This window comes from Coffea arabica, chromosome 1e, assembly GCF_036785885.1.
Source record: "Coffea arabica cultivar ET-39 chromosome 1e, Coffea Arabica ET-39 HiFi, whole genome shotgun sequence".
Classification (NCBI taxonomy): domain Eukaryota; kingdom Viridiplantae; phylum Streptophyta; class Magnoliopsida; order Gentianales; family Rubiaceae; genus Coffea; species Coffea arabica.
The window spans coordinates 4,476,301-4,501,946 of NC_092311.1; the positions used below are offsets into that span (position 1 = coordinate 4,476,301).

The 25,646-nt window shown below is 35.4% G+C and overlaps 1 protein-coding gene across 1 annotated transcript; it reads left to right on the plus strand.

The window, feature by feature from the left end:
• Positions 1-1,745: 1,745 nt before the first annotated feature.
• Positions 1,746-9,812, plus strand: LOC113698232 (serine carboxypeptidase-like 11). The gene is made up of 14 exons (XM_027217976.2): positions 1,746-1,935; positions 2,297-2,442; positions 2,643-2,719; positions 2,887-3,009; positions 6,849-6,951; positions 7,473-7,510; positions 7,680-7,781; positions 7,908-7,994; positions 8,182-8,343; positions 8,576-8,650; positions 8,949-9,067; positions 9,169-9,282; positions 9,361-9,406; positions 9,509-9,812. Exons 1-14 carry the CDS (start codon positions 1,781-1,783, stop codon positions 9,590-9,592), a joined length of 1,431 nt encoding a protein of 476 aa, XP_027073777.1. The 5' UTR covers positions 1,746-1,780; the 3' UTR covers positions 9,593-9,812.
• Positions 9,813-25,646: the final 15,834 nt, after the last annotated feature.

The window sequence follows — 25,646 nt, forward strand, 5'->3', positions numbered from 1 at the left end:
TTTATATTGATTAATTTTGGTTATTACCTAGGTTTTTGACTAATTTTTAATCGGAATCCACCATGTGTCTTACACGTGATCATTTTTAAGGACAAAATTATCAAATTAAATTTTACATAATTCGATTCATAGTCTCTCATATTTAACAAAATGAATTTTTTCATTCTTAACATTTTATAAAATAAATTGTTTTGTCCCTAACATTTTTTCAAACCACGGTGTGAGAACTAGCATCTGACTATCAATAACCCAAGGACCCCTTTTATAAATCCGTTCACTATCCTTCGGATTGGGTATGAAGAACTGAAAGGTATTAAACTCCTACCTCCACCACCCTCAGACCTTTGGGGTAGCCCCATGCTAGTGTTACAAAGTTTTTCACTCCCATAAAGTTGATGATTTTTTCACCTTTTATCTATCCCACCAGACTTTCTTCACACTCCTTTACATTTGGACCTACATCCCCCAAGTCTAGTTCTGTACGACCCATTTCTTTGGTGGATAGTGCAAATTTTTGCAGTATCTCAGCTATTTCCTCCGCCATAGAGCTCCTGCTAGGGTTATATAAGGGAATATCACAGATCAGCTCCAGACCAGGATAGTGAACCAGCGTTTAGTGAAGCGAAAACAGGGGTGACCCTCTAAACTCTTCCTTCTCAATTTTTGGGTTTCCACTGAAGGTAAAAACAGCTCAGGTGAATAAGGCCAAAGTTTCTAAAAGACTTACCACCTTACAGCATCAGTAAAACAAACCAGATGAAAAACAACAATTCGTTCCCCCTTTTTTTTTATACGATATAAAAAGTAAACCAGAGGCTTTCCTTTTTTGCACATGTTTTTTCCAGAGTTTCCTTTTTTTTTAATTTTATAAAAATCAAGAAAGAAAACTGATGGATGAAAAGCGAGAAAACAACAATTCTTACCGCTACCCCTCAAGAGTACATACAGGAGCTGGTAAGATCCTTGTGGTAAAGGCTTTAAAGTTACCTGTCTAAGCTTGAGACCCAGCATCTTACAGAGTTAGTAGTGGAGTCCTCCTTTTGCGTCTTCTTTGGATTCGCCAATCAAAAACTAAAGATGAGATCTTGTCGGGTGTTCTTTAATGCTGGAATTAAGCCTGTCGGAGTTCGCTGAAGCAGCGGGTTTTGTTGTCTTCAAGATGTTTATTTTAGTGCTATGTTGTTTGGCTGGCTTCAGACGGAGAGAGTTCAGCCAACCTCCCAAGGAGGGAGACTCGCACATTTTCCAATAGAGAGAAAATTTGAACTCTCACGCGGGAGAGAGACTTTAATGGGCGTGCTTCACGTGGCTAATTTCTAACCATCTTAACAGCAAGGGTTAATGAAATGGTCAAGATAAAAGCACTTTTGAGAGTTTAACAGGCTAGCAAGCGATTTGGCACAAAAAAGATAGTTTAGTGGCAAAATGAGAATTTTGAAAAGTTTATTACCCAATAGGAAAACTTCACTGCGTGATTTGACGGTAGATTATTTGGAATAATTTTTTTATATAAAAAATGATATTACTTTTTAATGTAACGTATTGAGATAAAATAATAGTTAAAAGAAAATATATTAGTGATGTAAATAAATAAATTTTTGTAAATAAACCGTTACATAAACAATACATTGGCAAATCCGATGAGGCACGATAATAATTGTCAAAGCGGACGCAACACGTGTTTAGGCAGGTAATCAATCTGTTTCGCTTTTCCTCTTCATATTATGCGCGGCAAATCACCCAAACAACCAATTAGGTGCTCTGATTATTTGCCAAGACAATGGAGAAGGTGCGTGGGCTCTTCAGTTCTTTCTGGGGCAACCTTTTCTTGCTGCTTGTTCTTGTTTCAGTACGTTCAAACCTTGCAGAGGCTGGTTCCGTAGTTAAGTTTCTTCCAGGATTTGAAGGCCCTCTCCCGTTTGAGCTCGAAACAGGGTGAGTCGCTAAGGATAACATGATACGCAGCTTTTTTTTTTTTTTTTTTGTCAACAATCATATATTTGTATAACCTACTCTATTCTAATCTAGGGGGAGGAGGAGTCTAAGGAAGTTGTGATAGGGGGCTAGTGAGTATATAGATCCAACTAGATTAAGGAAATGCTATGATACAATTCTTAGATTTTTTTCGCTGCAGGTGAAGTTTGAACTCTCACCTACAACTCAAGGAAGAACTTAAATCCCTCCCTGGTAGCCACTGAGCCATTGGCCCAGTGGTTATGATACGCAGCTCACTGATACTGAACTAATGTTGATCAAATTTACAAGAAACAGTTGATTCATTCTCTGACATTTCCAGGTACATTGGAGTTGGTGAATCAGAGGATGTGCAACTCTTCTACCACTTTGTCAAGTCAGAGTCAAATCCTCAAACAGATCCCCTTTTGATTTGGTTAACTGGAGGCCCGGGCTGCTCTTCATTTGGTGGGCTCACTTCTGGGATAGGTTGGCTTTTATGCCTCAGCCTTTGCATTTACGTGTCAACTCCCTTCCCCCAAGTTCCCCTCCTTTGCATTTTGATCTTGATTTTCTATAGTTTTGACGAAGTTTTATGCTAACCTTGTTCGTCTCAAATCTTCAAGTGATGAATAGATGATGAACTGGAGCGGGATTCAACCAAATCACTGATTTGTGAGTTTTTGCAGGACCACTGAAATTCCAGCCAGTACTGTGTAATGGGACATTGACCACGTTGGTGACAAATCCCTATTCTTGGACCGAGGTACACAATAATTGAGTTTTTTTTTCTTTAAATTATTTTTCTAAGGTAAACAGAGGTTTAAATTGACGGTATATCATAGCTCACAGAAGTGTTTCATTTGTGTAATTTCCAAGATTTAAGAACCTAATTGAGTGCAAGATTCAGAATAATTTGTTATCATTTGTTAGGTTGCAAGCATCATCTTCCTGGATTCGCCGGTGGGAGCTGGCTTTTCTTATGCCAGGACTGCTAAAGCTTCTCAGTCTACAGATTTGCAAGCTTCTGAACACAACTATGAATTTCTTAGGAAGGTACACATATACCGTTACTCAGCTAATTAATGAATCAGAAGGCTTTGTGTTCATATATGCTAGCAAATTTGTATGGATGTCACAGATACAATACATCCAAACCTGGTAGTTTTATAGAAAAATTGATCCTTAAAACGAACTAGAAAACTGCTATATTTGTCGACAAACCCTTTTAGTAAACTGATCATTGGTTTATAGTCTCACTAATTCTTTTCCTTTTGTATCTAGGATTCTGCATAACTCTAACCCAACAAATCTGCCTCCATTGTGGGGTGTGCGGAATAGAAAATTTTATATCGGTCCGAAACAACTACTAGGCATGTCTGGTAGTTGTTTCTAGACCAATGAAAAAGTTGCACATGAATATATAAGGGTCTCACTTAATTTAATTTAGCGTGTTAAGTGGATTTTTTCTAGTAGATCTAAAAATCAAAGAAAGATAGAAGTGAACAGGGATGGGTTTTCTTCCTCTTTTCCTCTCCCAAAATTTCCTACCCAGAGTTTATTTCTTTTTCCATTTTCGCCTGCTTTCTTTGTTTAAAAGGAAAATGGAAGTGCCACCATTTTGTTCCTACAGATTTGCGTCCTTAAGAATCAGTTCCAATGACTTAGTACAGCCAGTGTTTTTAAACTCGGACCGGACCGGCCGGTCCAACCGGTTGAACCGGGAACCGGCCAGACATCCGGTCCGAGTCTCTTTGAAAACCTGCTAGTCTAAGAATCGGTCAAATCCGGTCAAAACTCGGGTTTGACCGGGAACCGCTGGAACCGGAAAGATCCCGGTTTTCTTCTTGTTTCTTTTTCTGATGGTACTTCATCCTTGCTTTCTATGGCTGCTGCTTCCCGTTATTTCTCCATCTTCTGATCTTTGACCAGTTCCAAGAGAAGTGAAGTAACAACCCAAATAAAAAGAAAAAATGCATTCCCTAAATTTTCTAACTTGATTTCCTGCAACTTAGTTCTTGAAATATTTGAAATCAAATACGAGGAAAAAAAAAAGAATACAGCAAAGAAGGGAAGAGAAGAGAGATGAGGGAAAAAGGAAAATAACAAAAATAAAGAGAGTTTTCTTGTGTATTTGATTTGTGGGGATAAACTTTATCCGATAAAGGACAAGCGCCTGAACGGCAGTAGCACTTAGCCAAGCTTACAGCCATCAAAGGCGATTCCTCTTAGTTTTAGTACGGGCACTAGCTAAAGCTCCCAGAGCGAAGTCCCACTAAGAAGTCAAAAGAACTTGGCTTGGGGCATCATACAATAAGAAAGCTGCGGATAAATCTTTGCTCAGCGACCAAGCGAAAAAAGTTATAGTGAAGGGAAAGGAGGAGGAGGAATCAGGATAAAGTGGAAAACAAAGGAACTGGGCGGCGGCTGAATGCCAACTCCACGTTAGGTTAGGTTGTTCCCAAATTTTTATAATAATTTCATTTTGACCCCATATTATTTTAAGAAGTATAAAATCCATCCATTATATTTTTTTAAACTACAAATTTACCTATAACTTCTAAGTGCATTCCTTTTGGATTAAATTCTAACTCATGAAATATGTATATAAAGTTGTACACCACCAATTTAAAGGAAATTTTTATATATTATTTTAATTATATATAATTAATATATTTTTATGACGTCATCCAATTCGACCCCGGTTGAACTCGATCGAACCTATTGACCCCTGACCCCTGAACTCTGCCGAGTCGATATCCGGTCCGAGTCTGAAAACATAGAGTACAGCATGAATATGGTTGCAAAGGGAAAACTCTTTGATACTTAATAGTAGTAAAAGACCAAAGCAAAAATAGGAAACAAAAGAAAATAAGAGTTTAGATCTATGAATATTCAATGCACTCTGCTTAAAAATTTTTAGAAAATTAATTATTTTGAAGGAATAAATATAATTGAGACAAACAAATGTGATATTTAATATTTATATTATTTTATATTTTTTTGGAACTTAGTGTGCCCTAACCAATGCAAATGTACAAGCAATGAATCATTCATTGTTCCAAGAGCACTTTTATTTTGTAACAGTATCAATATTTTTTTTGTATTTTAGTTAAATTTAGATGACCTAAAATGTTCATTTTTATGCCATTTGAGTTTAAATTTTTTTATTTTTTGAATAATTTGTTGCTCCCCTTTAAATTATTCTATGAATTGTTTATTAGTTTTAGTGAGACTTTTTAATTATTATTACTGTTTTGCTAGCTGTGGATTGTAAAATGATCTATTGTACTATTGTAATTATAATAGTATCTAAATATATTGCAATTCCATTGTTTGAATTTAAATCGCTTAACTTTGAAGAGAAATGTTTTGATTTAGTGAAATTTATTTGCATTTCTTATTGAAGACATGCTTTATGATTATAGAGTTTATATGATTAAAAATTATAAGACATTAAAATTATTTATTATATAATAGTCAAACCGAACTTGGATATATTTTTATTCAACTTTGAAATACTCCTTGAAATTGATATTTATAAAAAAAAAATTTTGGTTTAATTGACCATAATTCAAAGGGATGTTTCACCTTTGTAATTATTATCATGATTGGTGTTGATGAATATAATATTCATGATTGGCATTGATGAATATAATATTAGGCCCTCCGGGGATTGGTCTGGCAGTTGAGATTGCTGAAGATGGAGTTTTAGGTCCCTGGTTCAAACCTTGCTGCCAGCAAGTTGTGGAAGGTGGGGAATAGTCTGCGGGGTCCACTCCCTGCGGGACACCCCTAAAAATATATATATATATATATATAATATTCATTACTTGTAGATTAAACTATTAGTTATTACAAGAATATGATTGATAAAATTCATTAAATTTAATCTTTATTGCAATTTAAATAAATAAATTCCCAACATAAAAGTCTTTGCCTACCTTGGTACTCCATTTGCTATTATATATTGTATTAAAGTTTTCTTACTCAATACTAATATACGCATATTAAAAAGGTGCTCTTAAGACTTAATTTATTTATATCCTAAAAATAAAAAGGATTGCGATACTTTTTAAGAGACTCATAGTACCAATTTGTTATGTTTTGTTTCATATTTGAAATACTCTCTAAGCTTGGATTTTGTAAACAAATTTGTTCTTCTTTCTTTTGATAAATGAAAAAAGTAAGCAATCTTTCATTTTTGTAGCTGCTTGCATGTTTGATATTATTTATTAACGATGAAATGCAATGCAATTTGTTCATTTATTAGAGGGGAGTATAATTTTGGCATCACAAAAACTAATATCATTTTTCACTTACACTATTAACCACTAAGATTCACCATACTTTATTATAATTTATAAATAAAATTTGTTCTTCATTTTTTGATTTAATTCACTATAACTCAAGGGAATGTTTTTCATTCTTGTAATTGTTGGCATAACTGATATTAATTATTGATGAAATGCAATGAATTGGTTGTTTCATTTTTGGTTTAATTCACCACAATTCAAAAAATGTTTCTTTGTAACGGTTAGCATAATTCTTATTAATTATTGAGGAAATGCAATGTAATTTGTTCATTTATTAGTGTCAAGGATAATATTGATATCACAAAAACTATGATCAATTTTTGCTTACACTCATACTATAGGTTCATCATGCTTTTTATATAGTAATAGTAATAGATGTGGCAAATTGTGGACTACTTCGCCTACAGGCCCACCCATAGACCTAGCCTACACAAAAAACAAAGCTAAACTGTCAACCATAGCTCATTTATTAGTAGAAAAAAGAAAGGACCTGGGACTTTCAACTTTAAATAGAAAAAAAATCATAAAAGAGATTATTACCTTTCATAAGATTGCTTTTAATTGTTGATTGTGTTGCAGTGGCTACATGATAACCCCGAGTACATATCCAATTCATTCTACATTGGAGGAGGCTCCTATGCAGGCATTACTGTTCCAATTTTAGCTCAACTCGTCTCAAATGGTATGAAGTTGTTCTTTATTTAGGCAAGTTTCCTGCCAATGCTATAATCTGATAGTGGAGATTGCCAACGCCTTTGTAAGCAAATTGTACATATTACAATTGCCTTCCATAATCTTGCAACTGAAGCCCTTTAGCTAGGGATCTTGCCCGCTTACTCCAAATAGGTTGAGCATTAAGAGGAACAAATACAAAGATTCCTTCAAGTTTTGCAGGCTTTTTTATTCTTTTCTGTGAGTGTATTAACTCCAAGATGCTTGGGGAATAAAGAAAGAAACTGTTGCTTTGGAATTCTAGGTTATATTAATTCTAAGAGAAAAATATTCCTTTTTCCTTTTCGTCGTTATATTTGATGAACAAGTGTTCATGATGGCATTACTCTCTCAAGTTGGACCTTAATGGTTCAGAGCGTTCTGCCACAAGATAATCCATCGCAGTTGCCATAAACAAAAGTAAAACTACAAGTTTTATTTCTCCAGGAGAATTCTTGTCCCTAAAACTTCCATAATATGGTGTCCTTGTAGGAAATGTTGCTGGGATTGAGCCGCATATTCATCTCAAGGTCCTGTAACTTTCATAATCTTCTCTCTTTGTAGTCTACCTAGCTAGATCATTACATACTTGGACATAATATCATTTTTAATCCTGGTCTGATAATCACTTTTAGATTGTTCATTTTTATGCTTCACTGATAACATGTCACTCACGGCTCTCAAAATCAATGGCTTCAGGGATACATACTTGGAAACCCAGCACCGACCACTCAAGGCGATGGAAACCATGCAATCCCGTTTGCTCATAGGATGGCGCTAATCTCTAATGAACTCTATGAGGTTGAATATTCTTCAATTACACGCTGCTGAGCTGAATGATGATCTTTTAAAACATTGTTTCACACACATTTTTTTACTGTACAATTACCATTAATTTGCTAACTAACCTATATTATAATTTTACAGTCCTTGAAAGTTACCTGTAAAGGAGAATATGTAAATATAGACCCCAGCAATGCGCCCTGCTTGAAGAATATCGAGGCATACAATAAGGTCAGCAATCCTTTTCTCCTCTGTGTTTCTGTAAACTATTATCCTACTTTATAAATTAAAGCGCCTATGCCTCCTACAAAGGTTGAAAAAAAATTAAAAAAAGAACGATTAATCTTCTACATACTGACACTGACGATATATACACTTGTACTGTTAAAATAATTTGGTAAAATATGTGCTTCTGCAGCTGATTGATAACATCAACCTTGAGCATGTGCTGGAGCCGACTTGTCCTGATGTTTCACCAAAACCAAATGACTTATTCAGTGGCAGGAGATCAACTGTTGAAACGTTCTATAAGAAGTTTGAGGAGCTTGACGTACTGGAATTTAATCCAGTTCAATGTCGTGTAAGATACTGCTATTATCTTTCCGAAATCGCGTGTAAAGCAATAAATTTGGATAGGAGATTATTTGGAATAAATTTTTTAAAAATATATTATGACACCTTTTGATATCATATATATAAGATAAAACAATGATTGAAAAATGTGTTTATAATTTCAGTAGATAAATTTATGTAAATGATTTTCTATCCAAACACAACATTGTGATTAATTTTTGCCCACATGGTTATCGTAGGCGGCGATCGGAAAAAAGCTTATATACTACTGGGCTAATGACATGAGTGTCCAAGAGGCCCTCCATGTGCGAAAGGCATGTCAAAATTTGATTTTCCATTTGAAGCCAGCTTCCCTAACCTGGGCACGAACAGGTACAGTTATGATTTGGTGCAATTGTATCTGATTATTGTAGTTTTTACAATAATTGATGTACAGTTACATAAAGCAAAATATATATGTTTAACAAAGTAATGTAAGTGTACATCAAAACTTGTAACAAATACAATATCAAGAAATAATTGCACCTAACACAACTGTACCTACCATAATTCTCTAAATATTCTTGTTGTCTTCATGTGATTCTGCATATATTTTGTTTGATTACATGACAGGGGACTATTAAAGAGTGGGTTGGATGCAACTATAGCATACTATACACAAAAAATGCAGGGAGCGTTGTACCATATCACGCAAATCTCAGCACTAAAGGTTACAGATCCCTGATATACAGGTTTGGTAACAAAATTTTCGTATTGTAGAGCTTATATCATCACACTTGCGGATTAATAGTGGTTATATATGTTGAAAGCACAATATTTGTATTAATTTCAGTGGTGACCATGATATGGTCTCACCATATTTGGGAACTGAAGAATGGATAAGATCTCTAAATTACCCAATTATTGATGATTGGAGACAATGGATTCATCAAGGCCAAGTTGCAGGGTTGGTTGAAAATTGAAGATTTCTCCTAGTTACCTTTAACATGAAGTTAAACAAATTAATTCTCTTTTCTACATGCAGTTATACAAGGACTTATGCAAATAAGATGACATTTGCAACTGTAAAGGCAAGAAATTCCTCTTTCTCTTGCTTTAGTGTAGGTTTTCAGGTTGTATTAAATTAAGAACACTGTTAGATTTGACTGTATATCTTGCTTCATTTTTATCAGGGAGCAGGCCATATTGCTCAAACTACTAAGCCAGCGGAATGTAGATCCATGTTTGGAAGGTGGATATCCTATCAGCCTCTCTAGTCAATTGGGAGATGGGTATGAAAGTATTAGATCGTTTAAGAATTTCAAAAATTTCGAGTGTTAAATGTTATTGCAAACGCCATCTGATTCCAGTTAATAAGCATTTACTTCAAGAGAATGCTTTATTGATGAAAGATGAGTAAGATGTAGTCATTGAAGAATGTGTCTTTTCAAGAAATGGATGTATCGAATTTTTATTGGATAAAATTTGTTTTGACCATGGTCGATTGTTAATTTGCGAGTATACAGTAATATGTTCTAAAAGAACTCCAAAAGCACAATAAAAATAATAAAAAATAAAAAAATTAATAAAATAAATCTACCACCTCTTTCTTTTCCACTAACCACCACCCATCGCTGTCTCTCCCTCCCTCCACCGCTGTCAACCATTCCTTCCTTCTTTCTCCTCCCTTTTCCTCCTTGCTATTCCTTCCCCTCCACCATTTTCCTTTTCCTCCCATTCTCTGCTTCACGCAATTCCTCTTTGCTTCCTCCACACCTATGGCTCGCTCAACCAAAGAGAGAGAGAGAGGGAGGGGAGGTGTGTTGCGGGGGAATAGGAAGGGAGGAGAAAGGAGGAGGTAGAAGGAGAGGAGAGAGGAGAGGAAAAAAAGATGGTGATGGTGGAGGAGGAGAGAGGCAGTGGTAGGTAGTGGTGGTGAAAATTTAATAAAATTTTAAAAATATCCCAATAAAATTTTAAAAATATCTCAAAATATATCTTTAAAAACACTTAATTTAAACGGACTATCAACACAAAAATGTGATTAACATACACCATTAGAGTAAATTTTTTTGCAAAATATTTTCAAAAATACCTAATCCATATGAATCCATTCAATTTATAGCCTGCATATAGGCAAATTTCTTGAAAATATTGACTAAAAATTAAAAACTCCCAAAAATGTAGTTGAGAAAAAGTTTGTTTCTCTGTCTATGTCCATCGTGTCTCTGACACACACCGGACTATTTTATTAGTTGGATTTTTTTTTGTTAAAAAAAGGAAACTCGTGGTGTTTGAGGAACATAGTGGACTCTAATTACAAATTGGTCCTCGCCAATAAAAAGAGGCCGCTAACAAATAAATAAAACTCACCGTGTTTGAGCCCACTGGCAGAGTCCAATTAATAAAAAGAGCCCGCTGACAAATTAATAAAAAAAAAGCATGCAATGGGCGCCCGTTTCAATTTTTTTGTCTGCCGTACAAACACGGCAGCTTAATATATTCCTTTTTTAATCTTTTTAACAACCAATTGGAACTAATGATTTAACAAATATAAAGTATCCAAAATTGTAATAAATGTGAAATTTAAATTATGCAAGAATTTTGTTATTTGGTTTTAGTATTAATTTTAAATTATTTTTATTATGGAACTTTAATTATATTAATCTTAAATCATTTTAATTATGTGAAGCCAAACATTGGGATCAAAACTTTTAATTATGTGAAGCCAAACATTGGGATCAAAACTTAATTCCCCTTAAGTAATTAGATGAGATGTACCGGTGCCGGTGCATTATGGTATCAAATCCCCATATGGGATTCTTGGTGTCACTTTTCAGTGGTAACTCTGTGACATTTATATGTTTATGTCAAACATCCTGTTTATTTAATTTGTCATATGCAATTTATTTAAATTTCTTCTACCCTCACGTGATAAGTGAGATTGACACTGAATTCGACACTAGACCGGATAGTGGTACAGAGGATCCCAAAGCAGCAATACAGATCCTATGCGCACATTTGTTCCTTGAAACTACATTATTTAATGGTATTGGTACTAATCCTGGAACATGCATTCATCACGTGGCATCTAATTTAATTCTCCACTTTCAAAGTTGCCCTGCTTTCCCCTTCATTCCCAAGATCAATACCTCAAATCACCAGTTCATGAGGTTGTAATAACAGTGGCGATCTCTAAGGAAGACATGATAGAAATATTGTAAAGAACTGATTTAAACTAAGCAGATGTTGAGACTTTGAGGTGTGAAAAAAAACACTTTCCTTAAAGTGTTATTATTGGCTTCTATACTAGACAAATTACCTGTAGAATACAACAAAGTCTAAGAACTATCAATAAAAGTAATTTAATTCTATCAAAGTTCTACAATTTTAAAGAATTAAAGCACCTATTCAGGACACTATTAAGGATGCAACTCTTAATGAAGAGTTGTATAGGTAGTTAACCATTTAACAGACGTATCTGTTAAATGTAATTGTCAATAACTACCTCTAGTTAATTACCTAAAATAAGTATTTCACACAATCAATTAGCACCCCTCCCTAATCAGAAAGCCCCAAGTGCCCTTGTCAAGATGTTTTATATATCTTTGAATTCATATTCAAGTGAATGAAATATAAATTGAAATGACTTTTCCACCAAACTTTTCCTCCAAACTAATATTTGAAACAAATTTGTTAAGGAAAGAAGGCAAAGATATATTTAAACAATGAGCACTCTATCCTCTTTCAATGTGGAACAATAAACTTCAACTTTCTCATTAAAATCTATTACCAACAATACCCCACTTAGTTTGTAATGAAATTAAATCAGCACTAACATTATCTTGCATAGAGAAAGGTGTTTGTGAACTTAAACCCTTTTCTCAGTGCAAATATTTCACTTGTTCTAACAAGTCAAGGTGGCTACATAGCTTAAACCATGACTTTAAAGTTAAAATAGAAATAGCACACACAAGATTATATCCCTTTCGTAGAATAGTTCACGAAATGATTTAGCACTTTTACTGGCCCTGTGCTCCATCTTAGATTCATGATCATTTACAAAAGAAAATCCCCACTTTTGGTAGGAGCGGCACCACTCCCATGATCATATAGGTGAAGTACTTTTCAAGCCTTTATTATGAAGGCACGATGAAAGTATATTTAACTTCATTAAGAGTATGATGCTCATTCTTTTAAGTACCAAACTGCACTAGTACCTTGGAATGGTATAATACAATTTCTAGTGCTCACAATCACTTATTAATAATTTGTTATTACCTTTTAAACCTTTTATCTAGTGTTAGTGCTAGAAGAAAGGTTGGGTTACCATTACTAGTGGTTCCAGACAAAGGGTTTTAATCCCATTCCCAATGACGTTGCTTTCACTACATTTCTTGAGAGAACTTTAGTGAATGGATCTACCAAGTTGTTGAATGCACTAACATACACCACTGTGACATTGTCATCATTCAATAGTTGTCTAACATATTCATTTCTTAGACTTGTATGTCTAGATTTGCCATTATATATTCTATTTAGCACTCTAGACATAATGACTTCACTATCACAATACAAAGAAATGACTGGCATCGATTTTGGCCACAACTTGATATCTAATAGTAGGTCTCTTAGCCATTCTTCCTCACAAATAGACCCACGAATTTAATGAATGCAAGAACATTTTTGAATCAGTTTTGGGCAGATTTCTGAATGCAAAGGGCCTTGTAGTGGTTCCTGGACTTAGTAGTCCTTAAACTCGTTGCCTATGAAGCAAAGCAGAGTTAAAGTTTACGGCGAAAAAGGATGATGGGCTGCCATAGGCCCAAGGCTATTCATACAGGTATGTGGACAACCAACAATGGACCAGAGTATGGGTTATATAGATTCAGAAATTGGGTCTATAACGAAATCACTTGGCTCATAACTGCTTCTATAGTTTCCATTTTCACCAAATTTAAAGTGATAAACGGGGAAAAGAAAGAAATAGGTAAAATCAAAATTTAAGAAGACCTTTGGGGGACACCACCATTTTTTCGTCTTCTTCTTATTAGTGTTTTGAAGACCAAATTGGACCGGTTGGTTTGACTAGCTGAGGCCATGTTTTCGGTTCGGTTTAATAGTTGATTTAAAAGTTTAATTGAATCGATCAAACCAGTAAAAATAAATAAAAGTTGGGTGGTTCAACCAAATTTACTAACTTTTTTATTGTTTAGAATAAATATTTTAGCTTTACTCACATTATTTAGCATTCAAATAAATAAAAATTAATAAACCTTTGAATCGAAATTGAACTGATCGAACCACAAATTAAAAGCTCTTTCGATTCATTTCCCGATCTGGGTTTAAAAACATTTTTGATAGCATTAGACAGTGACGGAAAATACTTTCAATTTTTAATGGAAAGTAAGGAATAATTCATCATACAAACTCTACCTTTGAAGGATTATGTATATCTTTTAAAATCATAGGAAAATTATGAAAAAAAACAATAAATCATAAAGATGGTAAGTATAATATATCCTAAAACGTTTGCTATCGATTACCTAACCTATAGTTATTTGTTTGTTTTGTTTAGAATGATCCCACATATGAACATTTGTGACAAGCATTAATAATGCTAACACTAATATCACTGTGGAATTACAAACTAATGTTTTTGTGCAGACCCAATTCCAATCCTTCATGCTTTTGATAATTCTTTTGCTTACAATAGTGTTTCATAGTGTTACCAATTGATTGCTCATGTTCATAAGACTGTTTCTCTCTTTACGTGCCTGGCCATGTTTAGGCTTGTGCAATAAATACGCAGCTGTAATTCATAATTCCAGCAGAAATGGTTCATTTCATAGCACTTTGTCATTATCATTTTTTTTATACTCACACCTGTCCTGCCAGTCTTCCCAACTCTAACTGTCAAGACCAAGATTTGAATCATGAACCTAGTAGTGGTTTATAAATTGGTGAAGAATAATTTAAATACATGTACTTATGCATATTTTTTTAATTGAAAATTTTTTTCATGCCTCATACAGGTTCGTAAGTAGCTATTTGTGAATTTAGACCAGTCGCCACTTTGCTTCAACTTATACATGTGAAGGACGAAAATAGATGATTTTCATTTACCAAAGAAGTAAAAAAAAAAAAAAAAGCAACTATTGCCACGTTCCTCTTTTGATTCCACATCTGTCTAGATTGTCCGCTACATGCGTTTGACAAAATGACCTTCTAGTAATAATCAACAAAAAGACTAGGTCTTGGAGAGAATAAAGTCTTTTATGTCTAAATAACCCATTTTCTATTACAAGTTGTGCATCAGAAACTGACATTTTTCATGTCATCTTCTTCCCACTGCGATGGAACAATAACGTAAAATAGTTACATGTTGAATGGAAAGGAAGAAAGGGTAGCCCTATTCAATGGACTACCCAACCCCATTACTTTGTTAAAAATAATTCCAGTATAAGGTGCATTCCCACATATATTGTGACAATCATTAATGCATAACTAACACCAACATCGTTGTGGAATTTGTAGTATACTTAGGTAGACAAAAAATCCTTTTCTTTATGCAGTTGGAATCGAACTCACTCTCCATCATTTCTACCACAAAGATCAAAGCATGATTGGCTAGCCGCATTATGCACATAAAAAAAAGAAGAAGACTTGACTGATATTTTGTCACCGATTGGTCCAAGTACCAGAAATTTCAACAAGATATTTTGAATTGAAAATGCAGAGAAAGAAATATTGGACTGGACTTGATCAGCCAAAACGGTGATTTCATAAATTAATTTCTTTATTTATGGACAAAGATAAGAAAGATCAAAAGAGAAGGCCTCGTAGAAGCAGTGAACATGGTTGACAAACGAAATGCGTCATTATGGCCGGCCCATGCAATTTGTCATTCAGTTTTCTCTTCTCACCTAAACCAATCACCGGAAAAAAAGAAAAGAAAAGTCTCCATCCATTTTATGTTGCTACTTTGACCTTTCAATAATTCAATTAATATTCCTGACTTTAGATGTCTATCGGATGTATAATCGTGCGTGCCCCAAATTATCTGCTACTATGGTCAAATGGGCATACGGCACATTTAACTTTTTAATCATGGATCAATGCCAAAGTCTTACTTTGCGACACAAATACGAACAAAATAGTAAAATAATCTATTTTTGCAAGTAAACAATACGTTAAGCAAGAAGGAAAAATTATTCAAACCGTCATTCACATGTGGCCACATGAATTTTTTCATCCTTTATTTTAAAAACTTTAACTTTAAATTCCTTATAAATTCAAGTTAGCAAAACTTAATCCCAAACTAGGTTTTTGACTACATTTTACTCTGAATCAATTATGTGACTCACATATGATCCTTTGTTTTGGCGGCAAAAGGTTAAATTTTATTATAGTTTAACAAATGATTCGATTTTTAATCATTTTGTTCTTAAATAGGTAAGATCTAACTCAAACTATATACATTTTCCCCCAAAAAAGTGACATCTGACTCAATCTATATTCATTTTTACTATTAAAAAATGAAATTTGACCTTTTTGTAAATAAAAAATGGTTGTATTGGATAGCATAGTGATTTTAGAATAAAAAGTGATCGAAAACTTAGATTGAGATTAAATTTTGCTAATTTGAATTTGTAAGGATGTAAAATTAATATTTAAAAGTAAAGAATGAAAAAATTAATTAACAAAATATATGGGACATTTTGAACGATTTTCCCTAAATAAAATGACTGGCATTACAAGTTTTTAAAGTAATTTTCACGGCCCTAGCATGGGGGCAATGTAAAACATGGAAACTTGTGAGTCTTTGTTCAGCCATCAGTGATTAAGAAGGGCCTCGGTCATTATTTTTATAACGTGAAGTTAAATTGGTAAATTATTTAAAGTCACTGATTAAAAGGGGTCTTAATAAGGCTGCATTTGATAAAATTAAAGTCTAAAAATTGAAATATGAAATATGAAATCTGAAGTCCAAATCTGTTGAATTACTTAACTATTAAGTACTAAATGTGATATATTTGAGTGTATATCACATTAAGTGATAAGAAAATAGGTTATCACTTATTTTTTAGATCAAGTTTTGTTTAGAAAATTTAGTGTCGCTTCATTAATTTAGATATTCTATTTTTTATTATCAAGTGTATTTGTACGTGTGAAATTAAATTGGTAAATTATTTAAATTCGAGTGTAATGTAATTAACTTGAATGTTCGCATTTAATATTGACAGGTGTCGAACCTGTGCAATAATAAAAATAATACCTAACTACCACTAAGTAGTCAATAATCAATTTTAGGTACTGGAGCAGGAACTCTAGATGTGCAATGGGTTACTTGATTCACCCTGCTCCCGAAGAGTCTGCTTAATCCGATATACCATAATTAATTAGCTGACAAACTTTACTAACAAGTAGACAGTGGCAAACAGGGTCGTCTCTTCAGAGACCGGGGATATTTGTTTCTTTGAGGTTCCAATTGGTAAAGGGGGGGTTTTATCGGAATAAAGCTAAAAACAATTAAGCAATTTAACTGAAAATGAATAATTAACTAGCACGAATATAGACAGAAATTAAATCAAGAATAGATAAATTCTAGTCAAGGATACAACTTCTCAGACACAGTCCATTCATCCGATCGTTGATGCAAGGGAAGTTCACTTAATTTATTAATAGGTTAGTTATAGTCACCGACGGGTTCTAACGACCAATTTTTCCTTAATTTATGGGTAAACAACAAAAAAACTCCCTGTGGTATAGCTATCATACAAAAAAACTCCCTCTGGTTTCATATCATACACGTCGATATCCCATGGTTTGAATTATTGTGAAAATTCGACGGAAATCGTTAAAACAGACGGAGCTGAGTGAAAAGACGAAAATACCCTTTTGATATAAGCGAAAATTGCAGAAGTAATTTTGCTCTTCATTCTGTCAAAACCAACGAAGAGAGAGAGAAAGAAATAAAAAACCGTAGAGAGAAGATGGAGCAGCCTCTTTTGTAGCCAAATTTCAGCAAAAATTTCGATTGTTATTTCAATCAAATATCAAGATCGACAGATAATACGAGGAAGTGAAGATCTGCGGTGAAAAATCGAAGAAAAAGCAGCCCCTTTTGTAGCCAATTGCAGCCCCTTCTGTAGACAATTTTCAGCAAAAATTTGGATTCTTATTTCAATCAAATATCAAGATCGACGAAAAATAGGAGGAAGTGAAGATTTGCGGTGAAAAATCGAAGAAAAATGGGTTAGTATATCATCTCTCATCTATTTCCATTCGGGTTTTAGGGTATGATGTGGAAGCGAAAATGTTATTTACTGATTTCAGATTAAATTGGGAGGCCATTATTTAACAAAGATAATATTTTTGATGTATTTATGTAATGAAGATGAAGATTGTTCATGTATGCCCAGCAAACCTAGCTGCATAGATAGACAGCTTAAGCGTCCCTTTCAAATTGCTAAAGTTTTGATAATTATTGAAAGCTTAAAAAGGGATAGCTTTATAGAAGAGGTCCCTCGTTTACTAGCTTTGGTTCCAATTCCTTAATTGTTTGGCAAAGATAAGGCTACGCGTTTCATGTCCTAATCTGGTCACCCCTTCTTTTTGGTCAGACTCAATTGTTGAGTCTGACAGTCCGTGTTTTTGGCTTAAATTTATACTATCAATGTGTAGTATTACTTCTATTGATCAATTACTACTGTTAAATGCCATGACTAGTCAAGCACGACAGCTTCTGTAATCTGTAATTATCTTAATATGGCTTATATGGAGACATGTTGTGGTCCCCAATCCCACCTACAATGAATTGTTTGTTTTGATTGTATTATGTTAGTTTTTTGTGTAGTTGTCAAAGACAAATTACTAATATCTGATGTCCTTTATTGCTTATCATGCTGCAGCAGAGGAGAAATCCGAGGACAAAGTTGACATACACATGTATTTTAGTGGGAGATTTAGAGAAAAGCCAAGGCTCCACTACACAGGAACCCACATGGCTATTTTCAAAGACAGAATCGAAAATCAGTTATCGATAGTGAGTCTGTGTAGAATGTTTAAAAAGGTAGATGAAGGAGCAACTAGAGTAACTTTTTGGTTTTGTGTCCCAAATGTGGATTTAGAAGGTGGTCTACACCCAATTAGAGACAATAATGATATTGAATTAATGAACCAGTGCTACTGGAACTTGCCTAAGGAAAGGCTAATTTATGCTTGCAGTGGGGATGAGCCATTTGAAAAGGAGCCAGAAGACGATGGGGTCAGTGATGGAATAAAAAATGAAGGCCATGATACGGATGCATGTGAAAATGGTGGGGTCACTAACACTACGGGGACAGGTGCATGTGAAGATGAGGAAGAGCCAGAATGGTTAAAAGATGGGTTGGAAACAATAGAAGATGAAGACATCTTTAGCCCAAAGAATGATGCTGTTGGAGACAGCAACTACAACAAAAAAGGTGGGGCAGGGGCAGATGCAGACATAAAAAAAGGTGATGGCACTAGTGCTTCTTCAAAATTGCCAGTGCATGTATTCTCATTTGCTGGAAAGTCAGATGAAAAAAGTTTTCCTAAAAGGGGTTCTGTGAGAAAGAAAAGGACCAGTAAAAATTCACAATATAGAGGGCCTGATGTGATTCAACAAATTACACCACCTGTTTCAGAGCAAAGGCCATTAGAAGTTGAAGATGTAAGCATTGAAAAGGGACCTGTTTCATCTCAGAAGCTATCAAAAGATGAAGCTATAAACATTGAAAAACCACCTGCAACATTTAGAGAATCAGATTTGAGAGAAGAAGACGAAAGGGTAGGGAATGCTGAGGTGACTGAAGAGGATTGGCAAGAACCTGTGGTTCCGGATGAAGAGTTGCTGGACAAATTTAGATCTGGTAGTGGAGAAGAATATCACTGCCTTGACTTTAATCCTGAAGTTGAGTTTAGGAAGCCACACTTTGAACTGAAAGTGGGGCAAAAGTTTACTAATTTTAGAGTGTTTAGATCTGTGTTGTATGAATGGCTAGTAAGAGAGGGTTATGAAGTTACTTGGATGAAAAACTACTCCAATAAAATTATTGCCAACTGTGCAAAAGGTTGTAGTTGGAGGATTCGGGCAACACCAATTCAAGATGAATCAACCTTCCAAATAAAGTCACTGAAGGGTGAGCATGTGTGTGCTCGAGAATATCAAAATAAGCATGCAACAGCCACATATCTGAGCAGCAAATATCAAGATAAGATCAGGGATAATCCAAAAATTGAGTTGATGGGGTTGAAGAATGACATCAGAAGAGATTTAATGATCAATGTGTCAATTGCTAAGGTTGGTAGAGCTAAGCGTAAGGCAAAGGATATGATGCTTGGCACGGATATGGAGCAGTATCAAAAACTCTGGAGTTATGCCGCCACCGTCCGAGACACAAATGCTGGAAGTACTATAAAAATTCAGATTGACAAACCACCTGATGGTTCAACAAGTATATTTCAAAGGTTATATTATTGCTTGCATGCCTGCAAGCAGGGTTTCCTTGATGGTTGTAGACCAATAATTGGTCTAGATGGCTGTTTTCTTAAGACAGCATTTGGTGGACAATTAGTGTCAGCATTTGGCAGAGATGGCAACGATAACATGGTGCCAATAGCAATTGCAGTGGTAGAGGTAGAGCGGTATGACCCCTGGAAATGGTTTTTGGAGTTGCTAATGGCTGATTTGGGCATGGGAAGAGATAACATTCCTTGGACCTTTATCTCAAATAGACAGAAAGGGCTTGTGCATGCCGTCAATGAAGTGTTTCCAGATTCAAAACATAGATTTTGTTTGAGGCATATGTACCAGAATTTTAACCAAATGTTCAAAGGAAAAGAAATGAAAGACATGTTTTGGGATGCTGCAAGTGCTGGCAATGAAAAGGAATGGAAAGTGGCAATGATTGAACTAGAAAAGGCAAACAAAGAAGCTGCTGACTGGTTGAGCAGAATTCCACCAACTCTTTGGATTAGATCACATTTTACAGGATGTAGTAAATGTGACATTCTGGTAAACAATCTAAATGAATCATTCAACAACTACATATTAGAAGCAAGAGAGTTACCTATCATTGGGATGCTTGAATGGATAAGGAGGAGATTGATGCAGAAAATTCAAACAAAGAGATCTGGAATGCAAAAGTTTCAAGGAGAAATCTGTCCTAATATAGCAGAAAAGATTGACAAGAATCAGAGGTTGAGTAGGACATTTGTTGCGACCTGGGACGGGGGTCACAAGTATGAGGTTGACTGTGGTGTGAGAAAATGTGTTGTAGTAGACTTGAAAAACTGGACATGTACCTGTGGGTATTTTCAATTAACAGGTTATCCTTGTGCCCATGCATGTGCTGCGATAGGAGTGTGTAGATTACCTATAAAAAATTATGTGCATACTTGCTATACTAGAGCTGAATATCTGAAAACATATGCACATACTATCACACCTGTTCCAAGTGATATTTATTGGATAACTTGCGAAGAAGAGGCCATAAACCCCCCTGTGGTTAGGAGAATGCCTGGTAGACCAAAGAAACTGCGCCGAAGAGAGCAAGATGAGCCTAAGAAGGGTCAAGTATCAACTAGAAAGGGTCTTGTGGTACATTGCAAGAGATGTTTTCAGCCACAGCATAACTCACGGATGTGCAAGAGTCCCATTCACCCTAACTCCAAATTTTATAAAGTAATTTTCCTTATACGCTTAAATGTCATTGTTATAGCATCTGTATGTTTTAACAATGTTAAATGGCATTTATAGGCACCTGAAGCAAGCGCAGCTGAATCCATTCAATCACAACCAATTGCTGAGTCGTCCACTCAACCACAGCCAATTAGTGAAGGAGCTGCTGGTACTTGAAGTACTACAAAGAATGGAGGTAACAGGGCTGATGGCACCACTGCAACAGTAAAAAGAGCCAGAGCTCCAACTGTTACTGATGTCCTGCGGAAGTTAAGGCCAAAGAGATCAAAAGCCTAAGAAGGCTTAATTACCTGCCAGAATAGTGGCCTAGCCGTAGTTAGAATAGCTTTTGGAATATTTGTAGTTGCTGAATGAAACTGAACATTTGGTGAATCTATGTTCTGGGAACAGATTTTGGGTTGAAGTTCTTGGCAACCACCAGATTAAATGTTATGTGATATGGGTGATGTGATGTTGTAGTTGCTGAATGAATCTATAACATTTGTTGTATATCTCTTCTGGGAACAGATTCTGTGAACAGATTTTGGTGTCTGTGTTGTGAAATGGCAGCTACATTCATTTTTTGTCTTCTTTTTCGGTCAACTATATAAGTTATAGTTGCTGAATGAATCTGGAAACATTTGTTGTATATCTCTTCTGTGAACAGATTTTGGTGTCTGCTATGTGAAATGGCAACTACATTTATTTTTGGCTTCTTTTTCTGTCAACTATATAAGTTGTAGTTGCTGAATGAATCTGGAAACATTTGTTGTATATCTCTTCTGGGAACATATTCTGTGAACAGATTTTGGTGTCTGTTATGTGAAATGGCAACTACATTCATTTTTGGCTTCTTTTTTTGTCATCTATATAACTTGCTGTCCAACACTGACCATTATTCGGTTGGTAGACATCAAACAAAATACCACAGGGAAAGATAACATAACACAAAACTCCAACTAATACTTGATGCAATGGATCCAGATTCAACTTATTTTCGTTAATGATCAATACAACCGAAACTTCTATATGCGCCTGCAAACATTTAAGTATAATCCGTCAAAGATCAAGCATTTAAGAATGAAGATCCGAACTACACATAGTAGGCAAATGATTTGCCATCTTTATGGTAGTAATACATGTTTTTGTCATGTCTGAATTCAATTGGATAGAGACGGTGATGGAATCCAAACTCCAACTAGTACTTGCTGCAATTCTGTTCATTTTCAAGACACTTGCTCAAATGCAGATTACCAAACAAAACTCCAAATTGCTTATTTCGTTCATTTTTGGGGGTTTTCAAAATGCAGATTGCCAGAACAAAACTCCAAAATACAGATTACCAATTTCGTTCCTTTTCACTGCAACAAAATGCCATACATCAACAACAGCCTACTATTATCTTATCTGGTAGACATCAACAACAATAAAATAGAAAAAATAGCTACCATAACATAACCTCCAACTAGCAATTTCAAGTTCTTGATTTCATTGTCCAAATTTTCCAGTTTTGAGAGCACGCCACCCAAATACGAATTTTCTTGAACATGCTGGCTCACTACGGGGACAGGTGCATCTCGATCTGGCTCGTATCTGTAGATTGGACTACACCATGAAAAGAACCGACATTCATTTTTTCACACACAAAATACAACATTCATTTCGATGGCTTTTCCGACTCAACAATCTTTAGCTTCGCCTTCCTTCCACAATTACATATCTTATACTGGTATCGCAGACCTCTAGCTCCGTTTCCGCCGCTGGTTGTTCGAGAGCTTGAGGAAGACATCGATTCTCCACTTTCCTGTAATTCCTTTGCTGGCTTGCAACCTCTGCTTGATTGATTACTCTTGATGTATGAAAATCGTTCAATTTTGGCTGAAGCCGAGCATATCAGCTGAAAGAATTAAAGTCAATGAAGGCCGAGCCTTCAATTTTGATGTCTCCCTCTTTTTATTAAAGTCACTGAAGGGTAACGAAGGCATATCAGCTGAAAGTTTGTGGTAGAAATCTCTTGTCCGCAAGAAACACGCGCATTTCCAGTGCGTTTAAGTCAAACGCGGTACATTTGACGATTTCCGTTGAATTTTCACAATAATTCAAACCATGGGGTATCGATGTGTATGATATGAAACCAGAGGGGTTTTTTTTGTATGATAACTATACCACATGGGGTTTTTTTGTTGTTTACCCTTAATTTATTAATAACTAAGGTACGACTATTGATTATCTCTAACTAGAGAATACTCCTAGGTACGACCATAGGAATTAATTCTCCAATTGCATTAAGAACTAGAAAAACATAACCCCAACCAATAACACGCTACGAGAGTTATTTAAATCAGATTGCACATTTTCCTAGTGTGTAAAAACGTTAGTTGCCACTAATATTAATCGATTAAACAATTACGGATTTAATTGACTAATTTTGCAGGAGATTAATAAGTCACATTAAACATCGGACCCTTGACATCCAATTAACAAAATAATCCTATGGAAATTCAAACAGAAAACGTGCAAATATTAACAAATTAAGGAACGCATGAAAACTAATTCGATCTCACAGATATTCGGGACTGCGTCGTCGCGTTGATCCTTGACTAGATGGAAGCCATGCCTCATAAGACAATTTCCGCACAATTCCATTGATTTCAAAGGCATCGGTTCCTGCTATTAATTGAGAATGAGAATTTGTTTTTCCAATAGTCTAATGGAAGAAACGAAAAAAACGATACAATACCAAAAACAAAGCAGCGGCCAATGAAATAATATCTCCCCCAAGAAGAACCAACTGTCCCTAATCTAAAAACAATTCACTAACTTTTCCTACGTGGTCCCCGCCGGATAAGGAAAAAGCAACAACCCAAAAAAGGTTCCAACACTACCGTGGAATTCCCTTCTATTTTGTTTCCTAATGCTAGTAGGACTCCTAGTACAAGTCATCTCCTCATCAGCAAGAAAGTAGGAAATCCGTTTGTAGCACCCCGTGGAGCCCGACTTGTATTTTCTTTTGGAAACTCCGCACGCGTGGAGTATTTGTCGTCCGCAGATCCCTCTTTGTAGCACTTTTCAGTTCCACTTCCTGTAGATAGGTCCAAATACCAAATATAAATATATGTTAACAATTAAAATAATATTTGACAAGGACAAGGAGGGAAATTAACAATAAAGTTACTAACAATTAATACCCTATCAATTCCCCCCACACCTAAATATGCTTGTCCTCAAGCATGAGAACAACTAAACTCAACAATGGCCAGCTCTCACGTCCTCTATTACCAAACTGTGCTTACACCAAAATCAAGGTTCAGTGGCTAAGTGTCAAGACATATTCCTCCCGGTTAGCTCCTGAAATCAGAGACTCGTCCAATTCATGGCTAACTCGTCTAGGAAATCAAAATATTAAACTAGCAGCAGTCAGCAATTGGTCCAACTGACAATCAAAATCTCGACATTAAAAACCAAGGATCGGCAGGCCAACTTGGCAAGGACAAGGAGGAAAATTAATAATAAAATTACTAACAATTAATACTCTATCAATTCCCCCCACACCTAAATATGCTTGTCCTCAAGTATGAGAATAACTAAACTCAACAATGGCCAGCTCTCACATCCTCTATTACCAAACTATGCTTACACCAAAATCAGGGTTCAGTGGCTAAGTGTCAAGACATATTCCTCCCGGTTAGTTCCGAAAATCAGAGATTCGTCCAATTCATGGCTAACTCGTATAGGAAATCAAAATATTAAACTAGCAACAGTCAGCAATTAGTCCAATTGACAACCAAAATCTCGATATTAAAAACCAAGGATCGGCAGGCCAATATGATCATAAGCTTACATATTCTTTACATCTGTTCTTTTTTTCTTTTTCTTCCCTTTTTTTTCTTTTTTTTTCTCTTTTGAACGAATAAATGCTTAGTCCCAAGCCATTCAAGTCTTTTGACGTGAACTCTAACATTTTTAGATGAAAGAACCCAGTTACTCAACTTTTCATCGCTTCAGGACCTCTTACTCATAGATATCGCCACTGTTTTGACGCGATAGTCGACACTTGTGGTGAAAACCCCCGATTACTGTGTGACGACGCTAGCGGAGTATAGCCATATGTTATTCATAACAAAATACCAAAATACCAGACAGTCAAAGATCATAGCCCACGTCATCTCCTAAACATAGAGAACTAAGATCAACAGTCTACCAATCCATAAAATAGTTGCTAGCAAAATATTTATATTGCCTAAACAAGTTAACCACAATTCGCACAAAGTCATTAAACTCATAGTATTCACCAAGACAATATGCTCTTACTTGCCATCGAAACTAAATTTATAGAATAAAACACATCTAGCAATAGAAGAGTGAGTTGCCAGGCAATTGTTGATCACTAAGATAAGCAGTACCAAAAACAGAAAATAAAGAGACACCAGTCGAACCCCCCACACTTGAATGGTACATTACGCTTAATGTAACAAATAAACAGCAAAAGCAAGAAGAAGGACAATGGAACTTCCCTGAAGTCGGAGTCACAGCGGTGGGTGAGGTAGAAATGGTGCTTGGTGAAGCGGTAACAAGCGCAAGAGGCAATGGCGGTAGCGAGCGCAAGAGGCAATGGCGGCGCT

Excerpts from the sequence above, each read along its gene's own strand:
- LOC113698232 (XM_027217976.2), top strand. The coding sequence starts at position 1,781 with ATGGAGAAGGTGCGTGGGCTCTTCAGTTCTTTCTGGGGCAACCTTTTC. Across the intron at positions 6,952-7,472 it reads AGCTCAACTCGTCTCAAATG|GAAATGTTGCTGGGATTGAG; the intron begins GTATGAAGTTGT and ends GTGTCCTTGTAG. Across the intron at positions 7,511-7,679 it reads AGCCGCATATTCATCTCAAG|GGATACATACTTGGAAACCC; the intron begins GTCCTGTAACTT and ends CAATGGCTTCAG.